Source organism: Cibotium barometz, chromosome 18 (assembly GCF_041138505.1).
Source record: "Cibotium barometz isolate CiBa-2024 chromosome 18, ASM4113850v1, whole genome shotgun sequence".
Classification (NCBI taxonomy): Eukaryota; Viridiplantae; Streptophyta; class Polypodiopsida; order Cyatheales; family Cibotiaceae; genus Cibotium; species Cibotium barometz.
In genome coordinates this window covers 58254031-58276786 of record NC_141063.1, presented here as the reverse complement: position 1 = coordinate 58276786, position 22756 = coordinate 58254031, and the positions used below count along the sequence as shown (strand labels likewise).

At 47.3% G+C, this 22756-nt stretch overlaps 1 protein-coding gene across 8 annotated transcripts in view; it reads right to left on the bottom strand.

The window, feature by feature from the left end:
* The window catches only part of LOC147629528 (uncharacterized), a 126814-nt gene that overhangs the window by 102494 nt on the left and 1564 nt on the right, over window positions 1-22756 (bottom strand). For 7 of the 8 annotated variants that reach the window (XM_086812792.1, XM_086812797.1, XM_086812799.1 and 4 more), the window contains 3 exons: window positions 20659-20734; window positions 4845-4927; window positions 4534-4665 (listed from right to left, as the gene is read on the bottom strand). The exons of the other annotated variant lie outside the window; for it this stretch is intronic. In XM_086812792.1, coding sequence (XP_086668918.1) covers window positions 4534-4665; window positions 4845-4927; window positions 20659-20734 — 291 coding nt within the window. The remainder of the gene's footprint in view (window positions 1-4533; window positions 4666-4844; window positions 4928-20658; window positions 20735-22756) is intronic. 8 annotated transcript variants of the gene reach the window in all.

The following is a 22756-nucleotide window of genomic DNA, read 5'->3' as shown; positions in this document are numbered from 1 at the left end:
AGAGCACTTTCTTCCAATCCTGAATCAAGGAAGTAGAAAATGGACAACCAGGGATTTTACCTTGAAATTTGCCAAGCACTACTTCCGATGGATCAACCAACCAACGACCATAAGCATTTGTGCGCATCCGACCACACAGAATTGCCAACATGATAGACCAAGGCTGCTCTTGTTGAAAAAAGGTTTTGAGCATAGTGATCTTTCTTGCCAGCACATGAAATTTGATGTTTATAATATTCAAACCACCATGCATTTTTGGCGAGCAAAGCAGGTCCATTTTGAGCAACCTTAAAGCTTTCTTATGAAGCTTAGTTTTCCAAAAAATCTCCATGGCTTGAGACATAAAAGAAGAAAGATCTCGAGATGACCAATGTAAGAGAGGAAGGTAGAATTGGACATAAGCCAGAACAATGGACTGAACAATTCGCACTGGCCCAATATTCTATAAAAGCATTATGATGATATGTGAATCCCAAAACCGAAGGGTGAGTTGCTGTCCATAAATCTACAGTATGAAGAGAAGAAGTCATATGTTCCCATCGCTGGATTTCAGAGGGAATCATATGGGATTTATGTGTGGTATTGTCCTTCCAGTGAGGGGAATTGTTAAAATCACCACAAAGTAGAGCATTTGAAGACCAAGGATATTGGTTAATGGAGTCCCACATTTGAGCTCTTGAAGCTGAAATTTGAGAGGCATACAAGGAGCCTATTTCAAAAATCTCTCCATTGATCATGCATTGGATAATCATCCATCGGCCACAAGGATCATTATATGCTACACAGGGCTGCAGATCATGCCTGGCTAAAATGCACAGCCCAGAGAATTGTCCAGATCCTGCATAAAATATATCATAGCCTGAAAAGAACCCGTGCTGGCCAGCAAAAGAATGCTGATTATGCTCTTGCAGACACACAACATCAGGATGAGTATTGTTTATATAATGCCATAGGAGCCTCCATTTATGCTGATTGCAGAGGCCCTGTATATTATAAGAAAAACATTTAAGAGAAGTACGCATGAAAATATGTACAAAAGATGAACAGTCCTGAAAGAGAAAGGGAGGCATCAAGCCTCTGCCATTGCCACAGGGTCTTGCTGACCCTCAAAATCCAATTCCCTGACTAAATCATCTTCTTCACAAAGTGGAATACCCTTCTTAACTGCATTGACCCATGCCTTTGAGATGGGGCTGTCCGAAGAGGTAGAAGGTTGACCAGGAGATGGAGCAGAAGCATCCCAATTGCGAGATTGGAGAGGTCTTTGTTTGAGAGGCACCGTCTTCTTTGCATTCTGCCAACCCTCGTGAGAAGATGAATTATTTTCCACTAGCTTGCTTTTTCCTTTATCCTTGTTTTGGGCTAAATTGGCTTGGTTCCCTGTAGGAACTGAAGGCTTTGCTCCTTTAGCTTCAGTCTTTTCCACATAAGTCTTTTGACCTCCTTTATTAGATGGCGGAGGAATGGCAGCTGGAGGAGGCGGATGAAGGATTGAGGGACACTCAGAAGCTAGATGCCCGAACTTGTGACAAGAGAAACAAGCTCCAGCAAAAATGCCCCATTTCAAAGTGAAATATTTCTTTCCCAAATTAACACCCTCAATCTCAACTGCAATAGAAGAGGGGGTTGGTCTATCAGTATCCCATAAGATGCAAAAACGATTTTTGTTACCTGTGGGACGAGGGGGACAGATCACTTGTCCCAATGTCATCGCTAAGCCTGGAAGCTCTGTTCTCATGTAATCTGGGAAATCAACGACTTCAACCCATACTGGGCAGTGATGTTTGATAAGATTCTGATAATCCTTATTAGGAGACCAAGGCATGATGTGCACCATTCGACGACCAAAAAATAAAGGGGACATTTCCAGCATCTTTTGTTTTGTCAATGCATCCAAGAGATGAACTTCATAAAATACTCTGGAGGCAAAATAGACTCCTTCTACATAGCATCCACCTAGGAGAGAATTCACCCATTGTCCCACATCATTAGCCGAGGGTATTTTACCTGGAAAAAAGATGATGACTGCAGTTTGAGAGAGCTTCTTCAGAGGATGCACAAGAGAAGGCAACTTCATCTTGTAGGTGAGTTCCGGAGCAGGTAGTATCCATTCTCTTCTGCTTTGTTGAAAATCCTCATTCAACATATCAAAAACATAGGAAGCATCTTCAGATGAAGGAGCTGTGGGGGGCAGAGTTTCCCTTAATTGTCTTTTAGGTTCAGGAGAAAGAGCTCTCTTGATATAAAACTTGCTTGTTTCTGCCATCGAGACTATTCGATTCAGCAGAGGGCACAGAACAGAAAAAGGGGACAGCTCTATGGAAAACTATCTTACACAGAAGGGAAAAAAACAGTGACCTGTTGGAGGTGCGCGCACACACACACACAGACACGCACACACACACAGACAGTCCTATACACGTACGCAGGTCGCAGAAGACAGGAAGAAGAGCAGATTGATGATGATAAGACAGCGCAACTGGGAACAAGAGAAGGGAGCGAAGAGAGCTGCAGGGCCAAAACAGACCAGGAAGGAGCCCGACACAGTCCAGGAAGAGGCGCCTCACCACACGTACTCACCCAGAGCAGGCGAGCAGATAGTCTAGGGAGCAGGCGAGCAGATCGAGGGAGCAGGCGAGCAGGTCTCCACCGCCGTTACACACACCACACTAAATCTGCACACACACACACTGACACACACACACACACACGCACACACACAGACAGTCCTATACACGTACACAGGTCGCAGAAGATAGGAAAAAGAGCAGAATTGACAATGAGAAGACAGCTCAACTGGGAACAAGAGAAGGGAGCGAAGAGAGCTGCAGGGCCGACACAGTCCAGGAAGGAGCCCGACACAGTCCAGGAACAGGCGCCTCACACTCGTGCTCACCCAGAGGGGGCGAGCAGATCGTCTAGGGAGCAGGCGAACAGGTCGAGGGAGCAGGCAAGCAGGTCTCCACCCAATCGACTTCAATCGCTCTTGTGCGTGCACTTTTTCTTCACACACACACACACATACACATACACATATCACAAGCATTTAACATACACATGACAACACACATTTGTGTCCTGTGGGACCACATTTATCATCACCACCCTTTGATACCAACTTTGCCAACCCATTTGGTGGCTCAAAGGTTGAATCATTACATAGTGTAGATTTTTCATCTTATGGTCCGAAAATTTTAGAATTTCCAAAAATTAGGGCTTTTTTAATTTGATGCTATAGGAGGCTGTAGCAACTCTCCAATGCTTGATATATGCCCTCAATTTTGAAAAATTTTGGGGGATTTGATATTAATGCTTTGATTAAGCAGGATTTTGAAAAAAATGAAGAAAGCCCTAAAATTGCTCTGATGAATGCACGTCAACTTTGAACACCAAATTGATTTTTGTGCCTTTTTCTGATTTTTGCAAGTACTACAGAATATGTTGTTTTTTATGCAGGCTTCTTTTTGATTTGTTGATTTGATGTTGGCTCTGTCGATTGCAGGCTCTCTTTTCTTCAAATCATGTTGCTGACCATGTTGACTTTAGAGATGTCAACACTATGACGCGGCAGGTATGAGCACTGTTGGCCTATGCGTAGTTAACAAGTGCAGCTAGCGCAGCAGTTGGCGGAGATGTGCAGCAACAGCAGCAGTGTTAGGCTGCAGGTACAGTATGCACAAATAGGGACAAACAACAGAAGTCTGCCAGTATCTGCAAGGCGGCAGTGATAAATGGCTGCGCACAGCAGTGCCAGGGAAGAAGGGGTGCAGCAAATGGCCAGCGCCTCAACAGGCATAGTGTGGCGCCAGCTGCAGGTATATGTGCGATGTCACAAAACAGCAGTAGAGGAGCCGGGTTCGGCAGACAGAGGATCAACGTCACTCTAATAGGACAAGGTTGTACTAGGGCTTGTAGGGAGCGATGAGAGAGGCCATGGGCTGAAATCGAAACATCATCATGGCATTGGACAAAGATAAACAATAGAGAGAGAGAGAGAGAGAGAGAGGGGGGGGGGGAGTTAGAGGAAAGACAATGCTTAAACAAACAACTCAATGATTTGACATTAGATTGTATTCTTTCAATGAAGCACATGTACCTTTATAGGCTACAAATGTTCTCTTACATCATTGCTTATGTCATAACACAAACATCTAGATATTATGTATACCCCTCTTAAGAGGTGGTTCACACACACAAAAACGTAAGTGGGTGTTTACTCCTTTGCTAGAGGATGTTCACACACGCACACACACATTCAGGCTTAATAGTCTCACACACACACAACCAGGCTTAATAGTCTCTCACACACACAGAACCAGGCTTAATAGCCTTACACAAAAACATTCTACTACACTTATAAGAGGGGTACACACACACGTAAGACCTTGATTCCTAGCAGTGGTGTGAGTGTTTTTTCAACTAATTAGTTCCACTGTAATATTCTAGTTAGAATAGAACTGGTGGTTATCGCTGAGAACATTGAAGAGGAATCGCCCAATGGAAAGGCTGAACATTACATCCTATTAAAAAAACCTGGAAGTATCTCGCTCTTGGCGTAAAGCTTCAACATCATGCCGATATTTTAGCATCTTTTCATAAGCAAGAACTAGAATGTGCTCCCTGATTGTTCGGGACTCCTTGGGGATTGAAATTATCTCAGAATACCTAGAAAGTGTAAAGTTCAATCATTTAAAAGAATGAAAAAATATAACATGTAATTAGTCGATTGGATAAACAAATACTTTGTAGCTCAAGAGTGCTGAACTGATTACTCAGCTCATTGTGAGCATATTTGTATAGTTCTAATTTAGACGCGTATGCATCCGTGGCCACTAAGGACTTACAAAGTTTCTGAAATGTTCAAATCATGTAGCACATCTTTCAATGATTTTATTTGCTCCTCTAATGATGGAACTTCTGTCTCTATCTGTAAACATAGTAAGATATTGTTTGTAACATTGATTTAATGATTCTCTGCATGATGGTGCAGCTAAAGCTTAATTCATGTGTAGAAAAATTTAGAAGGCTAAGAACACTCAATCCCAACCGTATTCAAAAAACTTACAAAAAGAAGAAAGACATAGCTATGCTCCACTCCACTGTCAATGCAGTATACTGAATACATTTGCCAAATTGCCTGACTAGCTCCCTCACTTTTCTCATTTTTGGATCTTCAAAGATAAAAGAAAGTTTTTTCATCATATAGGTCCAATTTGTGAAGTATATGATACAAGCTATATCATTGTTTTCTGATAATCATCAAGCTTCAATAGCTTAATGGTGTAGCAGGGTTGGTTGCCTGGCATACTATAAAGTGGTGGTTCTCCTCTGGACAGTATGTCCGGAGCCCTCAATACTCATGGCACAAATGCACACATGAATAGACTAAGATTAGAATATGAGCATAGCACAATGACAAGAATACTATAAAAAACACTTGCATTACTTCCAAGCCGCTGCTACATGCCCTCCACTGTACCGTGCACACCCAGCAGTGGTCACAGCGAGTAGGATGACACGCAAACGGAATAACAAGTGACTACAGCACTCAATGAATAAGACACAATGAACACAACTAGATGGGAAGAATGTCCCCAAGGATGGATAAAGGATGTACCCGAATAGGATCAGGATGCATTGGGTCTTTAGTAGATGCTTAATATATCTTTCTTTCTTTCTTTCTCTCCCTCTCTCATAGCTTGCTTGCCCGCCATGGTCTAGTGCCGCTGCCCAGCCCCCAACCGTGCGCAGACCCTCCCGCCCGAGTGTCCCCCCACCTCTCTCTCTCTCTCTCTCTCTCTCTCTCTCTCTCTCTCTCTCTCTCTCTCTCGTAGCTTGCTTGCCCGCCATGGCCTAGCACCGCTGCCCGGCACCCGTTGTCCATTCCCCAACTGTGCGCAGCCCCTCCTGCCTGACTGTGCGCAGGTGGCCGCTGCCCAACTGTGCCCTACTCCATGCAGGTGGCCCAGCTTCTGGCCTCTCCCTTCTGGTCGAGCTGAGCCTCTGATCGCGAACTGTGGCCCATCTACAACAGCCACCATCCAGTGGGCTGATCTGTTTACACAGAAAGGGGGAAATACAGCAATCACAGCAAAGCAGAAAAATCGACAAACACCCTGACTACTAGATCACTTTTGGTGGCTCTTAGCAATGCAATAAAAGGAATGGAGCTACTCCTAGTACCTGGGAAGGAGACCAGTGCACTAGGAGCTCATGCTTGCAAAGGAAGGCCTCCGGTGCATAGGTGACACATTGGTGATACAAGAAGAAAGCCATGCCAATGAATTCGAAGCCAAACATCAACATAATACATAATGAAGAGATGACCCGCAAGCTCACCTCTAGGATGGCCTCGAGAATGAGCTGAGGGCCTGCAAGTGGTCCAGTGGAATGGTCTGCCGTCCGGGTGATCCAGTGTCGCACCCTGGGAAGGTCTGGCCACGAGGATCTATTGTGGGCACCCTTACTGGCTACAGGTCGCCCACCACTAGAGTGCTCACCATCTGTGGTGAGGAATATAGAAAAAGAAAGCAGCCTCAAAGGAGAAGGAAGGCAAGAATGATGGTGGGTAGAAAGGACAGATTTTTTTTTTATCTTAAAATCCATCATTCCATTTTACACACATAGAAAAGTGACGTAGGTAAATGCCAGTGCCGAGAAGTTTCCATGAAGCACGAGTATTGTTCTTGTGGCACCATAGTTGTTGTCAGATCACACATGAGGCATAGGATAGGAAAGATAGAGCAACCGAGATAAGGAAGGGGGAAAGAAAGGATACCAAAACTACTCACAGTGAGAAAGAAAGATATATTAAGTTTATAGACCCAATGGGCCTATGAGACCAAAGTGATACAATAATGTCCATGGCATATCTCATCATGGAACGGAAAATAAAATAGAAACAAATCAAAACCATCTCATTGGAGTCATACAAAACTGTCTATGGAGATCATATCTGAAGGCACCCCAAGAGTCTGCAATCTCTGTAGGAGCCGGTCCTGTGGCACTGTGTCAAATGCTTTGCGGAAATCCACAAAGCAACAATAGAGTCTCTGCTCCCGTGACTTGGCCTGCTCAATCAGGCTCAAAATATGAAATATGATCCAATGTGCAGAAGTTACTGCGGAACCCAGCCTGTCCTGGAGCATGAAGACCCTCCCTCTCGGCTAGAGAGCTGAGCACTATCTCAAGTATTGATCCATATATCTTGGCCATAATATGGCCAACCATGAGAGTCCTGTAGTTCCCGCGGTCCATCGTGTCACTTGATTTGTGAATGGGGGTAATGATATTCATGCTCCATGTGGGTGGGAAGCCCTCTACAAATGCCCTGTTGAAGAGATGCGCAAGGAAAGGAGCTATGGTGGTAGAGGCATAAGAGAAGTGCTCACCTCATATCCCTATATGATCTGCAGATCTCCCATGATGTAGCCTCTTAAGAGCTTTCTCTACCATATTCGAAGTGAAAAACGTAGAGGGGGTGGGTCTAGGATCGAGTGGAGAGCGTAACGGGGGCTGATCTGGTACATGGTAGAGGGACTTTGTATAATCATGCCACATGGTAGGATCAATGATGGGTGGTGGTCGTGGCTCACGAAACCGCCTCCAAGCGTCTTTCGAGTTAATGCTCAAGAATAGTTGGTACAACTCCCAGTATTGTTTGATTTCGTGTTTCCTCCTCTTCCGACGAGTTACAGCTCGGTTTAATCTTTGAGCTTCACGCTTAGAGATCTCCCCTAGTTCTTTCTGCCGTTTGAGGCGAGCACGAGTCTCACGACACTCGTCATCGTACCAACCATTCTAGGGCATCATCCCTACTTTAGCTTTAGAGGGGGTATGGGTGGTATGAGGGAAGCTGGCAATGGCAGAGGAGTGGAGTAGATCAATCAACTATGATGTGAGTATCTCCAGAGGTGCCGCGGGATTCATGTCAAGTAGACCATGGTAAAGGGTATCCTGTCATGAGTGAAGTGGACAGTGGTGTGATGGGTGAGGGTGGTTGCTGAGGCAGGGGGAGGGGGGGCGGCTATCATGGTGAAAGATAAGTATGTGTGATCAGCTCCGATGGGTATGGGGGGTACTTACTACTGAGAAATCATGTCACGTGCATCCCGCACTTGGATGCCACATAGACATTTCTGTACAGAAGGTGCAGGACCTGGGATGGTGAACTGGTCCCATGTGAGCCCAGTCCGGGACGAGTCAGCCAGGGATCCATCTCAGTCGTCCGAGGTCAGGTGTGCATTGTCCTGCACATGAGTCCAAGGTCAGGTGTGCATTGTCCTGCACATGAAGCAGTGCCAGTCCGCGCTGTGAGTCTCCCTCTGGAATGATGTCAGATGTGCTGTGTATCTGGTTTGCAACTGGATGCCAGGCCTCTGTAGGCATGTAGGTTTGCATGTAGAGATGGGGCCAGCCATAGGGCTACCCCAGTGTGAGGATTTGCACTTGCACTTGTAGAATGGGCATGGGGGAGGTGTAGAACCACCCCCAAGGGGCCAGGAGGGCCCACATTGTGCCCACCAGCCATGGCTTGGGCTGGAAGGGCAGTCGGCCAGCCCTAGGGCTGCTGGACAGGCAGCCGACAGGGTTAGAAACCCTGCCCAGCCAGTCGGCCAGGTGTGGGGGGCAGTCCCACACCCATGCGCATGGTGCCCAGCAGTCAGGAGGCTGTCCCAGAACTCATGCGCAGGCTGGACAGTATTGGCATAGTGTGAAAGCATTAATTATAAGTGTGCAAGCACTTTATATTCAAGACACAGTCGTGGAGCTCCCTGAAGCCAGCCGACTGCATATAATAGAGGGTATAAATACCCAAGACATAAATCATTGCACTCATCTCATAATTCACCAAGTGCTCCAAGCAAACAAGGGCCAGGACAGCCAAGAACATTGCTAAAGCAAAGGGGTGAAGGACTGAAGGTCAAGGGCAGGTTTTCCAGCCAAGAAAAGGTCAAGTACTTTGTATTTGTTTCCAGATTTACATCATTCTAATAAAGCAAATACACCATCCGTGGTGGGGGCCCTACAGAGGGTAATTGGGACCCAATACTGTGTCCTCTCCATCTTCCCCTTCTCTCTCTATTTTCTGCACATCGTCTTTCAGTTTGTGCGTTAATTCCGTCGCGAAAAGAGTGCTGTTTTCTGAGTTTTGAAGTACCGATCCTTCTCCGAAGCTTCCGCATATTACAGTGGTATCAGAGCTCACTTCAAGGACAAAGATTCAGCAAAGAAAACCAGAAAATTTTTTCGCTCGTGTGGTTGGTTTTTAGACGCCGGTGGCCTACCCCTTTCGGAGTGACTCCTGTCCCTCGAAGGACGGTTGGTTTTTAGCCTCCGGAAGCCTCCGGAAGTCTCCCACACAGATAGTGGATGGTCAGATTGCGTTCCGGAAAGGAATTGCATATTCCCGCTATGGCGAACTTTGGCAACGAGAGAGAACCAAAACCATGGGACCAGAGTGCACCAGGCAGCCCAGCGCGGGCACCCGGCTTGAGTGTACAAGACATGTTCCAGCAGATGATGCGAGCAATCGCAGATCAGACAACCAAGTTGGATGAGCAGAAGGCGCGGATTTTGGCTCTGGAGGAGCGTTCTCGCTCTCCAGCGTCGCGTTTCCCATCTCCTCCTCCCTCTCCTTCCGTACCCCAGATACCAGATCCTCGTCATAGGGACCCTCTCGAGGGGTCACAGCCGCAGCCAAGCTCCTTGCTTGAGATGCAGATGCGTGCATTGGAGATTCGACAACGAGAAGACGAAGCCATGCGACGAGTGGAACACGAGCGTTACCTCCGAGCTTTGGACGCCAGATTGACACCGGCGGCGCCCTCGAATCATTTTCCCGAGAAAATGAACTTCAGTAAGTATAATGGTAAACTCGATCCCACTACTCTGTATTCATGGTTACATCAATTTGAAGCTTACTTTGCCGCAGTTAGGAAATCAGATATTGACAAAGTGATCTTAGCCAGTTGGTACTTGGAAGGTGAGGCCATTCCTTGGTGGACTCAGTGGGCTCATGCCCACACCAGATCAGGTATGGCAGCTTATGGGTGGGACGAGTTCGTCCGTGACCTTAAGCAGCGGTTTTTACCGCCCCACTACCTTGAGCGACTCGAAGACGAGTTCAGGGGTGCGCGTCAGAATGCGCAACCAGTCCTTCAGTTTGCCAATAGAATTTCGACCTTGTGTCTACAATTAGGCTTATCTGATGCGGACAAGAAAGGGCAGTTTTTGTATGGCCTGGACACGCAAATCCAATGGGAGGTGCGTATGTTTAGGCCAGCCACCTTTGAGGACGCACTCTCGCTTGCGCAGAGTGCAGAAATGAAACACAATGGTGGCAAGCCCAAGACTTCCCAGCCGGCTTCTCCCAAGGCTAACGCCTCGGGGGGCAAAAGCCAGAACCAGACGGGGTCTTCCCCAGGACAGAGCCCGGGAGCCTCTGGCTCCAAGAACTCGAACAATGCGTCTAAGCTTACTCCAGACCAAAAAGCGGAGGCAGGCAAGACAGGTGGCAAGTTGAGTGCTGAGGAGCTTTCTCAGTACAGGAAGGAGGGTAGATGTTACTTTTGTCACACAAAAGGACATACTTCTCGGGATTGTCCGAAGAAGCCTCCAAAGGCCGCCGCCGCCTCCACAGCTTCCGTGGTGAGCACAGCTCCCCCACAGATCCCAGCGGCTACCCCTACTTCTTCAACCCCCGGTGCTTCAGTTGGAGCAATTATTAGCCGGGAGCTCGAAGATAAGCAGAAGGGCGCCCATGACCAGGAGTATGAGCGCAACGAATTGCTCAAGTCCTTTGGCTACATAGGTGGCCAGAGAGTCGTTGTCTTGTTTGACAGCGGCAGCACGGAGGATGTGATCACGGAAGAGGCCGCTAGGCGTGCCCGTTTCGAGCTAACTCCGGTGGACAAACAAGTTGAGGGTTTTAGCACAGGTATGACAACGAGCGTCAAGTATGAAGCTCTAGGTGCTAAGTTAGTCATTCAGGGCATAGAGTTTGTGCGTGACTTTATGGTTGCCCCTCTTGTAGGAGCAGACATAATTTTGGGTATCCAGTGGTTTCACAAGTTTCTTCCTGATGTCAAGTGGGACAAGCACACGTTCCAGATTGATCGGAATGTGTCAAACACCCCGGTGACCATTAAGTGTGAGCCAGGTATTCCAAACTTTCCGCTCATAAGCCACTTGCAGGCTAAGCGAGCAGTCAGGAAAGGCGCACAGTGTGCGATGATTTACATCCAGACAGCCCAGACGGTGGCCAGTGCTTCCGAGAAGTACTCGGTTCTCCATGAAAAGTTCCAGAAGATTTTTCTTCGGGACAGTCTCCCTCCCCAGCTTCCCCCGTCCAGACCGGAGGATCACAAGATTGACCTCCTCCCAGGCTCGGAACCCCCGAGCAAGTTCCCGTATCGCCTTTCTAAGGCAATGGAATCGGAGTTGGACCGCCAACTCCAAGAATTGTTGCAAGCTGGCTTCATCCGCCCCAGCGTGTCGCCGTTTGCAGCACCGATCTTATTTGTCAAGAAGAAAGATGGGTCTTCTCGGTTGTGTGTCGATTATCGTGCACTCAACAAGCTGACTATCAAGAGCAGATTCCCGATGCCTCGAATTGACTATATTCTCAAGAGGCTGAATGGAGCTAAGGTGTTCTCTAAATTGGATTTAAAGAGTGGGTACCACCAGGTTCGGATTGTTGAGGGGGACATCCCCAAGACAGCTTTCCGTACAGAACGGGCCCACTATGAATTTGTGGTCATGCCATTTGGTTTGACGAACGCCCCAGCTACATTTAACCGCATGATGATGCGTATTTTCCGGGAGTTGATTGGAGTGTGTGTGTTCATATTTCTGGACGACATACTCATATTTTCAGCTACAGTTGAGCAGCATGACATTGATGTGGAGAAAGTCCTTAAGTTGCTGGAAAGCAACGAGCTCTATATCAATGAAAAGAAGTCCGAATTTTATCTGTTCCAGGTACATTACTTGGGATATATAATCAGTGCCGAAGGCATACGACTTGATCCGGCTAAAGTGGCCGAGATTGTTAACTGGGAAGTACCTCAGACTGCTTATGACATTAGATCATTTGTGGGTATATGCCAGGCATATTCCACCCACATTGACAAGTTTTCTGATCTCTCGGCAGACCTCACCGATCTGCTAAAGGGAGTGAAAACAAGGAGGCAAAAGATTCGAATGACTCCACGAGCGTTGGAAGCATTCCAGAACCTCAAGGTGGCTTTGTCTGAAGCGCCTTGTTTAGCCCTTGCCTCATGGGACGAACCATTTCAGGTGATCACCGATGCGAGTAACATCGCAATTGGAGGTGTATTGCAACAGAATGGTCATCCTGTAGCTTACATGTCTCGTAAGTTACTGCCCGTCGAAAAGAACTACTCAGTCTATGATCGTGAACTCCTAGCAGTTATTCAGGCCTTGAAACATTGGAAACATTTCCTGTATGGCCGTGACTTCGAGGTCCGCACTGACCATCAGGCATTGCGCTGGATTCAGACGATGCCAAGTGCACAGTGGAGTGATCGACAACACCGCTGGAGTCAGATATTCCAGCAATTCGGTGGCATGATTGAGTACCTTCCAGGAAAGGCCAATCCAGTGGCCGATGCTTTGAGCAGGAAGGGACAAGTATCTGCGATTCAGACCACTAGACTGGACCTTGTTGGTACAGGACTAGAAGACATGAAGCACACATACGCGGATTCCGAGGAATTCGGTACTCAGTGGGAACAGGCATTGGATGCCACAGGACCATGCCATTTTCTGATACGCGATGGTTGGCTTTACTACAAAGGCCGACTGTGTGTCATGAAATCATTCCGGGCAACTCTTCTCCATGATGCCCATGACGCCATTACAGGTGGTCATAGGGGCATGAATTCGACTCTGGAGAAATTAGAACGGCAATACTATTGGCCAAAGATGAGGCGTGATGTGTTTACATATGTACAACGCTGTGACATTTGTCAAAAGGTGAAAGCTCCTCGTGGAAAGAAGATAGGGTTGTTACAGCCTTTGCCAATTCCTGAGGGTCCTTTCCAGGACATTTCGATGGACTTTGTCACAAATCTGCCTCCCAGTCCGAGTAAGCGTAATACACAGTGTTTGACTATTGTTGACAGGTTCAGCAAATTTGTGATGCTTATTCCTTGCAGGGCCAATGTGACCGCCGAGGATGTTGCCCAGCTATTCATTCGGCATTGGTACCCGATTGGTGGGATTCCTAGGACCATAGTGTCAGACCGAGATGCCAAGTTTACCAGTCATTTTTGGAGGGCATTGTTTGATAATTTTGGTACTAAGTTGAATTTTTCCAGTGCATTCCACCCACAGACAGATGGCCAGACAGAGATATACAACCAGTTGGCCTTTGATGTGCTGAAGTGTTATGTCCACGATCAGCAAGGTAAGTGGGAATCGTTTTTGCCTTTAGTTCAAGCTGTTTTGAATGACTCTTTTTCTTCAGCTATTGGCAGGACTCCATATGAGGCAGCGTTTAGAAGGCCTTTCCAGTCGTTGTTAACCAGGACTTCGTCTTCAGTACCGGAGGCGAACAGAGTGACGGAGTCTTACCAGGAGATCCTGGAGTCCGTTAAAGACAGATTGGCTAAAGCGCAAGAGGCCTACACTCGACAGGCCAATAAAGACCGAAGGGACATGAAGTTTTCGGAAGGAGATTGGGTGTATCTTCGGATTATGAAGCAAAGATTGAAGCAGGTGGGCAAGCGATGCCCAAAGTTGTCTTTCAGGAGCTTCGGACCATTCCCCATCCGGAAAAAGATTAATGAGGTGTCTATGCAGTTAAAGCTACCTCCGAGTTGGACTATGCACGATGTATTTCATGTCAGTTGGTTGAAGCCATGTGCAGGTCCACCCCCTTCAGAGGTCAAAGACGAAGCGGAACCAGACATCATTGATGAAGCAGAAGTAATGGTTCCAGAACAGATCCTTCTGCACCGGTTCAAGCATGGCTCAGGCCGAAGACTACGACAGCTCCTCACGAAGTTTCAGGACCGAGGAACTTATGAAGCGGTATGGCTCGACAAAGAATTTTTCGAAGACTATCCGGCATTATTGACGGATTATTTGGAGGCTATGCAGCTTCCGTCAAGTTAAGCAGAAGGGGATGTCACGTGCATCCCGCACTTGGATGCCACGTAGACATTTCTGTACAGAAGGTGCAGGACCTGGGATGGTGAACTGGTCCCATGTGAGCCCAGTCCGGGACGAGTCAGCCAGGGATCCATCTCAGTCGTCCGAGGTCAGGTGTGCATTGTCCTGCACATGAGTCCAAGGTCAGGTGTGCATTGTCCTGCACATGAAGCAGTGCCAGTCCGCGCTGTGAGTCTCCCTCTGGAATGATGTCAGATGTGCTGTGTATCTGGTTTGCAACTGGATGCCAGGCCTCTGTAGGCATGTAGGTTTGCATGTAGAGATGGGGCCAGCCATAGGGCTACCCCAGTGTGAGGATTTGCACTTGCACTTGTAGAATGGGCATGGGGGAGGTGTAGAACCACCCCCAAGGGGCCAGGAGGGCCCACATTGTGCCCACCAGCCATGGCTTGGGCTGGAAGGGCAGTCGGCCAGCCCTAGGGCTGCTGGACAGGCAGCCGACAGGGTTAGAAACCCTGCCCAGCCAGTCGGCCAGGTGTGGGGGGCAGTCCCACACCCATGCGCATGGTGCCCAGCAGTCAGGAGGCTGTCCCAGAACTCATGCGCAGGCTGGACAGTATTGGCATAGTGTGAAAGCATTAATTATAAGTGTGCAAGCACTTTATATTCAAGACACAGTCGTGGAGCTCCCTGAAGCCAGCCGACTGCATATAATAGAGGGTATAAATACCCAAGACATAAATCATTGCACTCATCTCATAATTCACCAAGTGCTCCAAGCAAACAAGGGCCAGGACAGCCAAGAACATTGCTAAAGCAAAGGGGTGAAGGACTGAAGGTCAAGGGCAGGTTTTCCAGCCAAGAAAAGGTCAAGTACTTTGTATTTGTTTCCAGATTTACATCATTCTAATAAAGCAAATACACCATCCGTGGTGGGGGCCCTACAGAGGGTAATTGGGACCCAATACTGTGTCCTCTCCATCTTCCCCTTCTCTCTCTATTTTCTGCACATCGTCTTTCAGTTTGTGCGTTAATTCCGTCGCGAAAAGAGTGCTGTTTTCTGAGTTTTGAAGTACCGATCCTTCTCCGAAGCTTCGGATAATGGCTGCTAATTAGCAAATTATTGGAAACATGTTGCAAAGCTGGCGTGTTGATTGCGCGAGGGATAATAGCTGCTAATTAGTCAATTATTCTCAACGTTGTTGCTAGGCGGCGACATGGCAATGTGGTGCGCTATTAGTGCACAGCAGTCAACAGCTGGCCAAAGGGAGAATTATCATCACTATCTGTAGAGCTGGAACATTTATTGATAATGCAAGCTTTGGTGAATTGATGGCGGGGTCCAGTGCTGAGCTGGAGCCCTATCAGATAGCCACTGATCTAGGCACTGAATCTGCAGTGTGGTGAAGACGCTTCAACTTCATAGAAGCAAGCACCTTGGTAATAACAAGTTATGGGATTTATGCTGTTGAATCCTTGCAGATTTCTTGCCGCCTCGACTCTAGTGGCAAAAGTCATGGGGGGAGCCTCTTCATTTTGTAAGCAAAAATCACCTTTGTTGGCAACAATGGCTTCAATTACTTTGGTGGGACAGTCTCAGCTTCTCCATCAGAGGCAACATGGGTTGTCTTTCAGAAATGTCTCGGTGGGACACTTCTTCTTTAGTGGCTTCGTGCCTTCTATGACTGTGTCATGTATGACATGGTCTCTGAGGCATGTGTTTCTTGGAGGGATGGCAACTTGGTGTTATGGACGACCTAGTGCCTTCATCGACTTTGTGTCATTATTTGACTGTGTTAAGTAGATGTCTGTTCTCAGCATGGCATAACTAAAGATATGCATGTGTGAGATTTACAGGAGATTACATGTGTGTTATTGGTCTTAACAAATGTTGTCAACATGGCATGTGTGACATTAGTTAGGGATTACATAAATTGCCGGTACGCATGTAACCTTGGTGGTAACCTTTGTGGTTGTGTAATCTAACTTGGTTAAGCCAGTGGGCACTATCACTGAGTGTGATGTGTGAATACTTGATCAAGAGGGAGTGTTAGAATCTAGGTGATCTAGCATCCATTGTGTGCATGTGTGCACATTAACATCAGGGACAACTTCTTCGAGCCTCAGGATAGAATAATAGACATGAAGTCTAAGGTTATCCTCTTGTGTCAGTGGCCAATTACTAAAGGGAAAAGTAAAGCCTAGATGGATCTAGATAACGGCTAGGTGGGAAGCCCTTGACATCATTGCTTAGGTCATTGGGAGGGCTCTTCGAGCCTATATAAGTTGTACCTTTCTTTGTGAATAATAAGTTTGATAGGTCTTTGTGACCTTCCTTTGTAGAAACACGTGTCCCAAGCTTATCTCTTTGCTTGTCACTATGTGTTAATCTCTTGCTTCACTTCTAGCTTTGTTCTAGTTATGTTTATCTTAATCTTCTTTGATTATGTTGATTAGAATAGCATTAATCTTTGAGGTTAGGATTAAGCTTTGTGCTTGTGGCAAACTCTCTAGTGCAATCCCTAATATTCCAATAGGCTTCGCCCCAAGACCAACAGTGATTACTCTCCATCAAAACCGACGCCCAAGATTCTTTGAGTGGAGGGCAGTTCAAATAGTTCTGCTTCGGGGCTGACGGGGTAGACGGGGGCAGCTGAAGGGCAGGCGGGGCAGCAAAAGGGGGGCTGGCGGGGGCAGCAAAAGGCAGGCAAAGGCAGGCGGTGGGCAGCACAGGGGGTAGCGGGGGTAGCTGAAGGGCAAGCGAAGGGGGGTGCGAAGGCAGCAGATGGGCAGGCGAAGGCAGCAGAGGCAGGCGGGAGCAGCAAAGAAACAGGCGGAGGCAGCAAAGGGCAGGCGGGGGCAGCAGCGCAGGTTCACGTCACTTCACAACGTCCCCCGCCTGCCTTCGCCTGCCCCCTTTTGCTGCCCCGCCTCCCCCTTTGCTGCCCGCCCCCTGCCTTCTTCAGTCCCCGCCTACCCCTCTGCTGCCCCCGCCTGTCCCTTTTCCCTTGCTTCCTAGCTGCTCCCCGCCTTTGCCCCCCTACCTCTGCTCCCGTTTTCCCAGCAGCTATTTTATCTGGATTCAAGTCGACCGCCCACTTTTCTTGATTGGTCTTATGGCTTTTTCTGCCGCAGCCAATCTCTCATCACCCCCACTGGCCGGGAGAATCATCAATTTTTCACAAGACGAGCCCACCTCTCTTCAGCACGACATTGACCTTGAGGTCCAGACTACCCTTGTTGCGAGAGTTTATGGTTCGCACCCTTCTCGTTCACAAGCCCGTGAATGGCTTCTAGCAGCTCTCCCTTCGGTGCTGATTGTGCACTTTCAGGATACTTATTTACTTGGTCGAGGCTTCTTCCAGGTGGACTTTCATTCTTCAGAAGCTACTTCTCACGCTTTGGCTAGCAGCCCCTTTCCTCTTGGTTCTAGGAAAATTTTCTTCTTTCAGTACCAGGTGGGCGCTGATCCCGTGGTGGAGGATTAGCGCCCTCACTACGGTTCCCTGCTCTTCCTCGGTCCTATTGGAAGCTTTTAGCTTCCATAGGGGCATCCTCTTGATGGTGTGCCCCGGGTCCTTGTGCTTGTTCCTGATCCATCGATTACTGATGATCATGTTATGCTTCAGAGACCTGACGGATCTCATTTCCGCCAGAGGATGGAGATTGCAGGCAGACCTGACCAGTGTCGGATTTGTTGTCGACAGGGTCACATTGCTAGAGATTGTCCTAGATCGAGGGGCCACGCTAGGAGGCGGCGTGGTCCTACCCATCAGAGGCCTTCTACAAATGCCGAGACTCCAGCTGCTCCTTTGACACAGCAGACCACATAGCGTTGGGTTGTGGTTAGGGATGGCAGGCACCCTCGAACCCCCGTACCTGCCCCTTTACTCACACTCCCTGTGGAGCACCCTAACCCCTATGCAGCTCTTGCCTCACAAATTGTAAAAACCCAGCTTCATTGTGCAATCACAGGTGGACCTATGGATATATTGCTCTTGCAAGAGCATAAACTGGATGCTAGTCAGTGTGGGAGATCAGGAAAGCTTCTCTCGGGACACACCTTTTGGTCACCGGCTGTTGGTACCAAGGGTGGTGTTTGTATCTCTGTTTCAGCTTTGATCTTGCCTTGCATCATTGGACATGGTGTCATTTTGCCTGCGAGAGCGCAGTGGATCCTTCTTATGCAGGGTACTACACGCATTGGTATTCTCAATCTCTATGCTCCTAACCATAGAGGTGAGAGGATTGCCTTTTGGTAATCTCTCACTACATTGATGCCTCTTGCCGACCATTGGATTATTGGTGGGGATTTTAACATGGTTGAGATGCCAACGGATAAAAGAGGTGGACATGAGGGCTTGGTGCATCCTCTTGAAAGAGCGTCTTGGGAGAGGTTTATACTCTCCATTCATGGTAGAGATTGTTGGCATGAGGATGACATTTTGAGGAGTCCATCCGCTCTTCTTTATTCATGGTCTAACAGGAGAAGAGATGTAGGATGTATCTATGCACGGTTAGACAGATTTTATGTGGATGATTGGGTGCTTGACAGAGGTGGACATACTTTGATTGCTACAGGCACCTCCAAATCGGATCATTGCCCAATGGTTTAATGTATTAGAGATCCGAATTACCATGGATCAGCACCCCATGTACGCATCCCTGATCATTTGTTTTCAGATGCAGAACTATCGCATCGTATGCTTGATATTTGGAGATCTCATGACTTCGTACAGGCCTCTCAAAGCCTGGCCTCTGCTCTCTGTGATATTAGTGACTTTTATCACACATGTGCCCTGTCTAAGAGGCAAGAGGCCTTGGACTTAGAGAGGGCTATTAGACGTAGATTGGCTGCCTTGCAGAAAGAGCACGAGAAACATCCTCATGCTCAATGGGTTGCAGATTCTTTATGTACTATTAGAGCAGAACTTCATCACTCTCTTGAGCAGCGCGCGGAGTATCGTTTCCATGCCCCACGAATCCTTTTGGACACATATGGGTGGCAGATGTAACAAACATTTCTTTGCTTCTCACGGCCCATCTCATGCCAGAGATAGTGTCAGGCAGTTGCAGGATTCACATGGCACTCTTCACTCAGATCCTCTCATGGTTAGACAGATTGCCACCAATTTCTATTGCCAACTTCTTAGTGCTAAGCCGCATTCTGATATGAGACACAGGGCACAGAGGAAGGTTTGGAATGCATTGCCACATTTGATCACCGAGGAGATGTGTGCCACTCTGGATGCCCATTTTTCTATGCAGGAGTTCAGTCATGCTCTTCATGCCTTACCTCATGGTAAGTGTCCAGGGGAGGATGGCCTCTCCCCTGTTTTTTTCACTACTTTTTGGGATGAGATTGGGGCTGAGATAACATCGGCTTTGCAGGAGATGTGGGACACAGGTTCTATGCCTTCTTCTCTCACTGAGGGGCTTATTTATCTTATTCCTAAGAGTGGGGATAAGACATTGATAGTGGGAATAAGACATTGATTGGCCAGTGGAGACCTCTCACCTTACTTGGGACTGCCTATAAGATTCTTGCTAAAGCAGTGAGCATCAGATTGCAGCCAATTTTGCAGGATGTCATTCATGATACCCAGAATGGATTCTTACACGGCAGGAGCATCTTTGATAACATTTTCTCGTTTTGGGAGGCCGTCGAATGGGCTAAAGCGAGCAATCAGCCCTTAGCCATTCTGCTCTTGGATTTTGAGAAAGCCTATGATAGAGTGGATTGGGACTTTCTTGAGGGTACTCTTAGTCATATGGGCTTCTCTCAGAGATGGATCAAGGGAGTTTCATGCATGTATCGTGATGCCCACAGTAGAGTTTTTGCTAGTGGTGATAGAGGAGAGCGGTTTCAGATTTCTCGCTCATTACGACAGGGCTGCCCATTAGCCCCTTTATTATATATCATAGTTGCAGAGGCCATGAGCATCTTTTGTGCCAAACTACCCCTTTGTGTAGGAGACACAGAAGACCAGTTGAATGTAATGCCTAAGGTAAAAGAGAAAGAAAGAAAGGAAGAAAGTTACATTAAACATATTCAAAAGACCCAATGGGTCTATGAGACCAAAAGTGGTAGAAGAGTTTAATGTGGTACTGGACCATGGAAAAGACACAAAACTGAAAAAAAAAAAAACTCATACAAAAAGATAGACTAGCTGTATGTCTATCTCATCAGCAGCAGCAGCATAAGCATGGTGAGCATGTAAGAACCTAACTGCCATACTCAAAAGCCACTTGAGAAAAGGTACTCAGCCAAAGCATGGGAGCCATTAAAACCTTTCAGTTATCTACAGTTAGATAAAAATGTGGGTCTATGGAACCTAATCATATGAATCAATTAAAGCCAAAGATAATATCTTATGCTTCGATCATCTCAAACAATGTTTGAAGCCGAAGATAATATCTTATGCCTGGATCATCTCAAACAATGAAGCTTTTAGGTGAGTTATCAAATTTGTACAAATGCAGAATTTATATCAAAGAAATGTGCACGTCCACAATCACCTGGTTTTGCCGTCTCTTTAGCTCTTCTATATCAATTTCAGCCTTCTGTTCTAGTTTTTTGATTTGATCCTTCAGCCTGTTCATAGAAACACAACAAAAAACATTTTCAAGGTGGCACAAAAATCCTATGCCAATTACAGGACTATTATGATTGGCCACACACTGGCCAAACCTTATGGATCAGATCAGTACTTGAGATGGAGCTCAACACACTAGCAAAGAAACATGGGCACAGAGCATCACGGCAGGTAGGCTTCTGCAGGTCATCCTCAACTTTGGATCACATCTTCACCCTCTGAGGAATCATAGAGGAGGCCAGAGCACGACACCAGGGGTTTACTACTGCTTTGTGAATTTCCGTACAGCCTTTGATACGGTGCCTTTTGCAGAGACTCCACGATTTGGGGGTAGCATCAAACATGATCTGGGATCATTGCATTATATAAGTCAGTCATAGGGTGGATTATCAGAGATCTCCAGTACCATTGGAGGGAAGGAAGGATGTGGAAGACATCTACCCCTGCCCCAGGCAACCATCACTCAGTTCTTCTGACCACGAGAGGATGCCACACCAGCCATGGATGACATACCCACAGCCTAATCGAGGCAGACATTCTGGAGTGCCCGACATCCCGCCAGACCCCACCTTGGTAAAACGTTTAATATAACTTTCTTTCTCTCTCTCTCTGAGGATGGATTCATTGAGAACCCAGGATACGTACAAATACACATCATATGTTATGCATATCACGATTGGCCAGCTCAAGATATATCCTCCCACCGCCTCAGAGTAGAGACTGGCAAAGCCAAGAATATTGTAGAATCCCAAGGCTATGGTTAGGGTTCCCAAGAGTGCATGCGACTTTGGTGGCTTGAAGGGCTCCATGATGGAAGTGTACAGGCAATAAGAGAGAGTTAGAGAGAGAAACTCAATGCTCTAAAGATTCCCAAATTATCCGGGGCATCTGTAGGACCTTCCAACACCCCATATTCACATGCACCTACCTGGAAGTACCATGACTTGCTCTATCATGTCTGTGCCAACTCCAGCGAGGCCTCTAGTGCCAATCTCGAGAGCCTGTCTCTACCCAGAGTATAAAGGTGGTAAATGCAAGTGATTGTCAGGAAGAGGAGGGGTGGTGCTTTGAACTCTGCAAGGACAATCTCATGTGGCACCGAAGGCTTACTCTTGATCATGCACGAGAAAACCATGACCTGTACCCTCTTTATCCGCCTCCATCCTGCTCTCCCAAGCTTGGTCCCCATAAAGAAGCTGCATACATCTTGGCAGGTCTGACCAGTGTGTCAAAGAGCCAGCTTTTCATGCTGGGTTCCTAGAAGTGGGCTTGAAAACACTCTCTCCAACCGAGCCAAGGCTGCATAACCTCGGTCCATTCATGCCTCTGCTGCCGAGCGCAAGGTAAGGATAGGCCCTCGCCTCCTCAATGATGACCACCTGAAGGGTGAAAATTTGATCCAATGTAGAGTGATTCCTCCTAAAGCCTACCTCACCTGTGGCGATGTCCCTCCGCCCATGAACTAACCTGCACCTCCAATACTGCCCCCCATAAAGTTTGGCCAATGTGTGACCAATCATGATAGTCCGGTAGTTATTGGGGTCCAAGGGGTCTCTCCTGCTCTTGCTCTCTGAATAGGGACTACAGTATGGCTGGTCCATGCAGGGGGGGAGGCCTTCACAAAGAGCCCTAATAAGGAGGTGAGCTAGGACAAGAGTCAGGGCTCTCCACCCATGTGCTAAGTGCTCCATACAGAGGTCCTCATGATCTCTAGCTCTACTTTTGTAATGCTTTACAGGGCTTTTGTGATGGTCGATGTGGTGAAGAGGGTGGATGATGATGGGCGTGGGATATGTGATATGTCAGGTAGGGGCTGATTAGGGACATCATAAAGCCCTCATGCATGAGATTCCCATTTCGCCAGATCAGTGATAGTCAGGACCATGGTTTTTTTTATTTACAGCCACAAGGCCTATTTCCACTCTCCGGATTGGTTGGAACAGCCTCACTTCTTTTCCACGTGATTTTGTATGAGGTTTATACAGGACTTTATTCTATTTTCTTTGTAGTTTGGTCATATT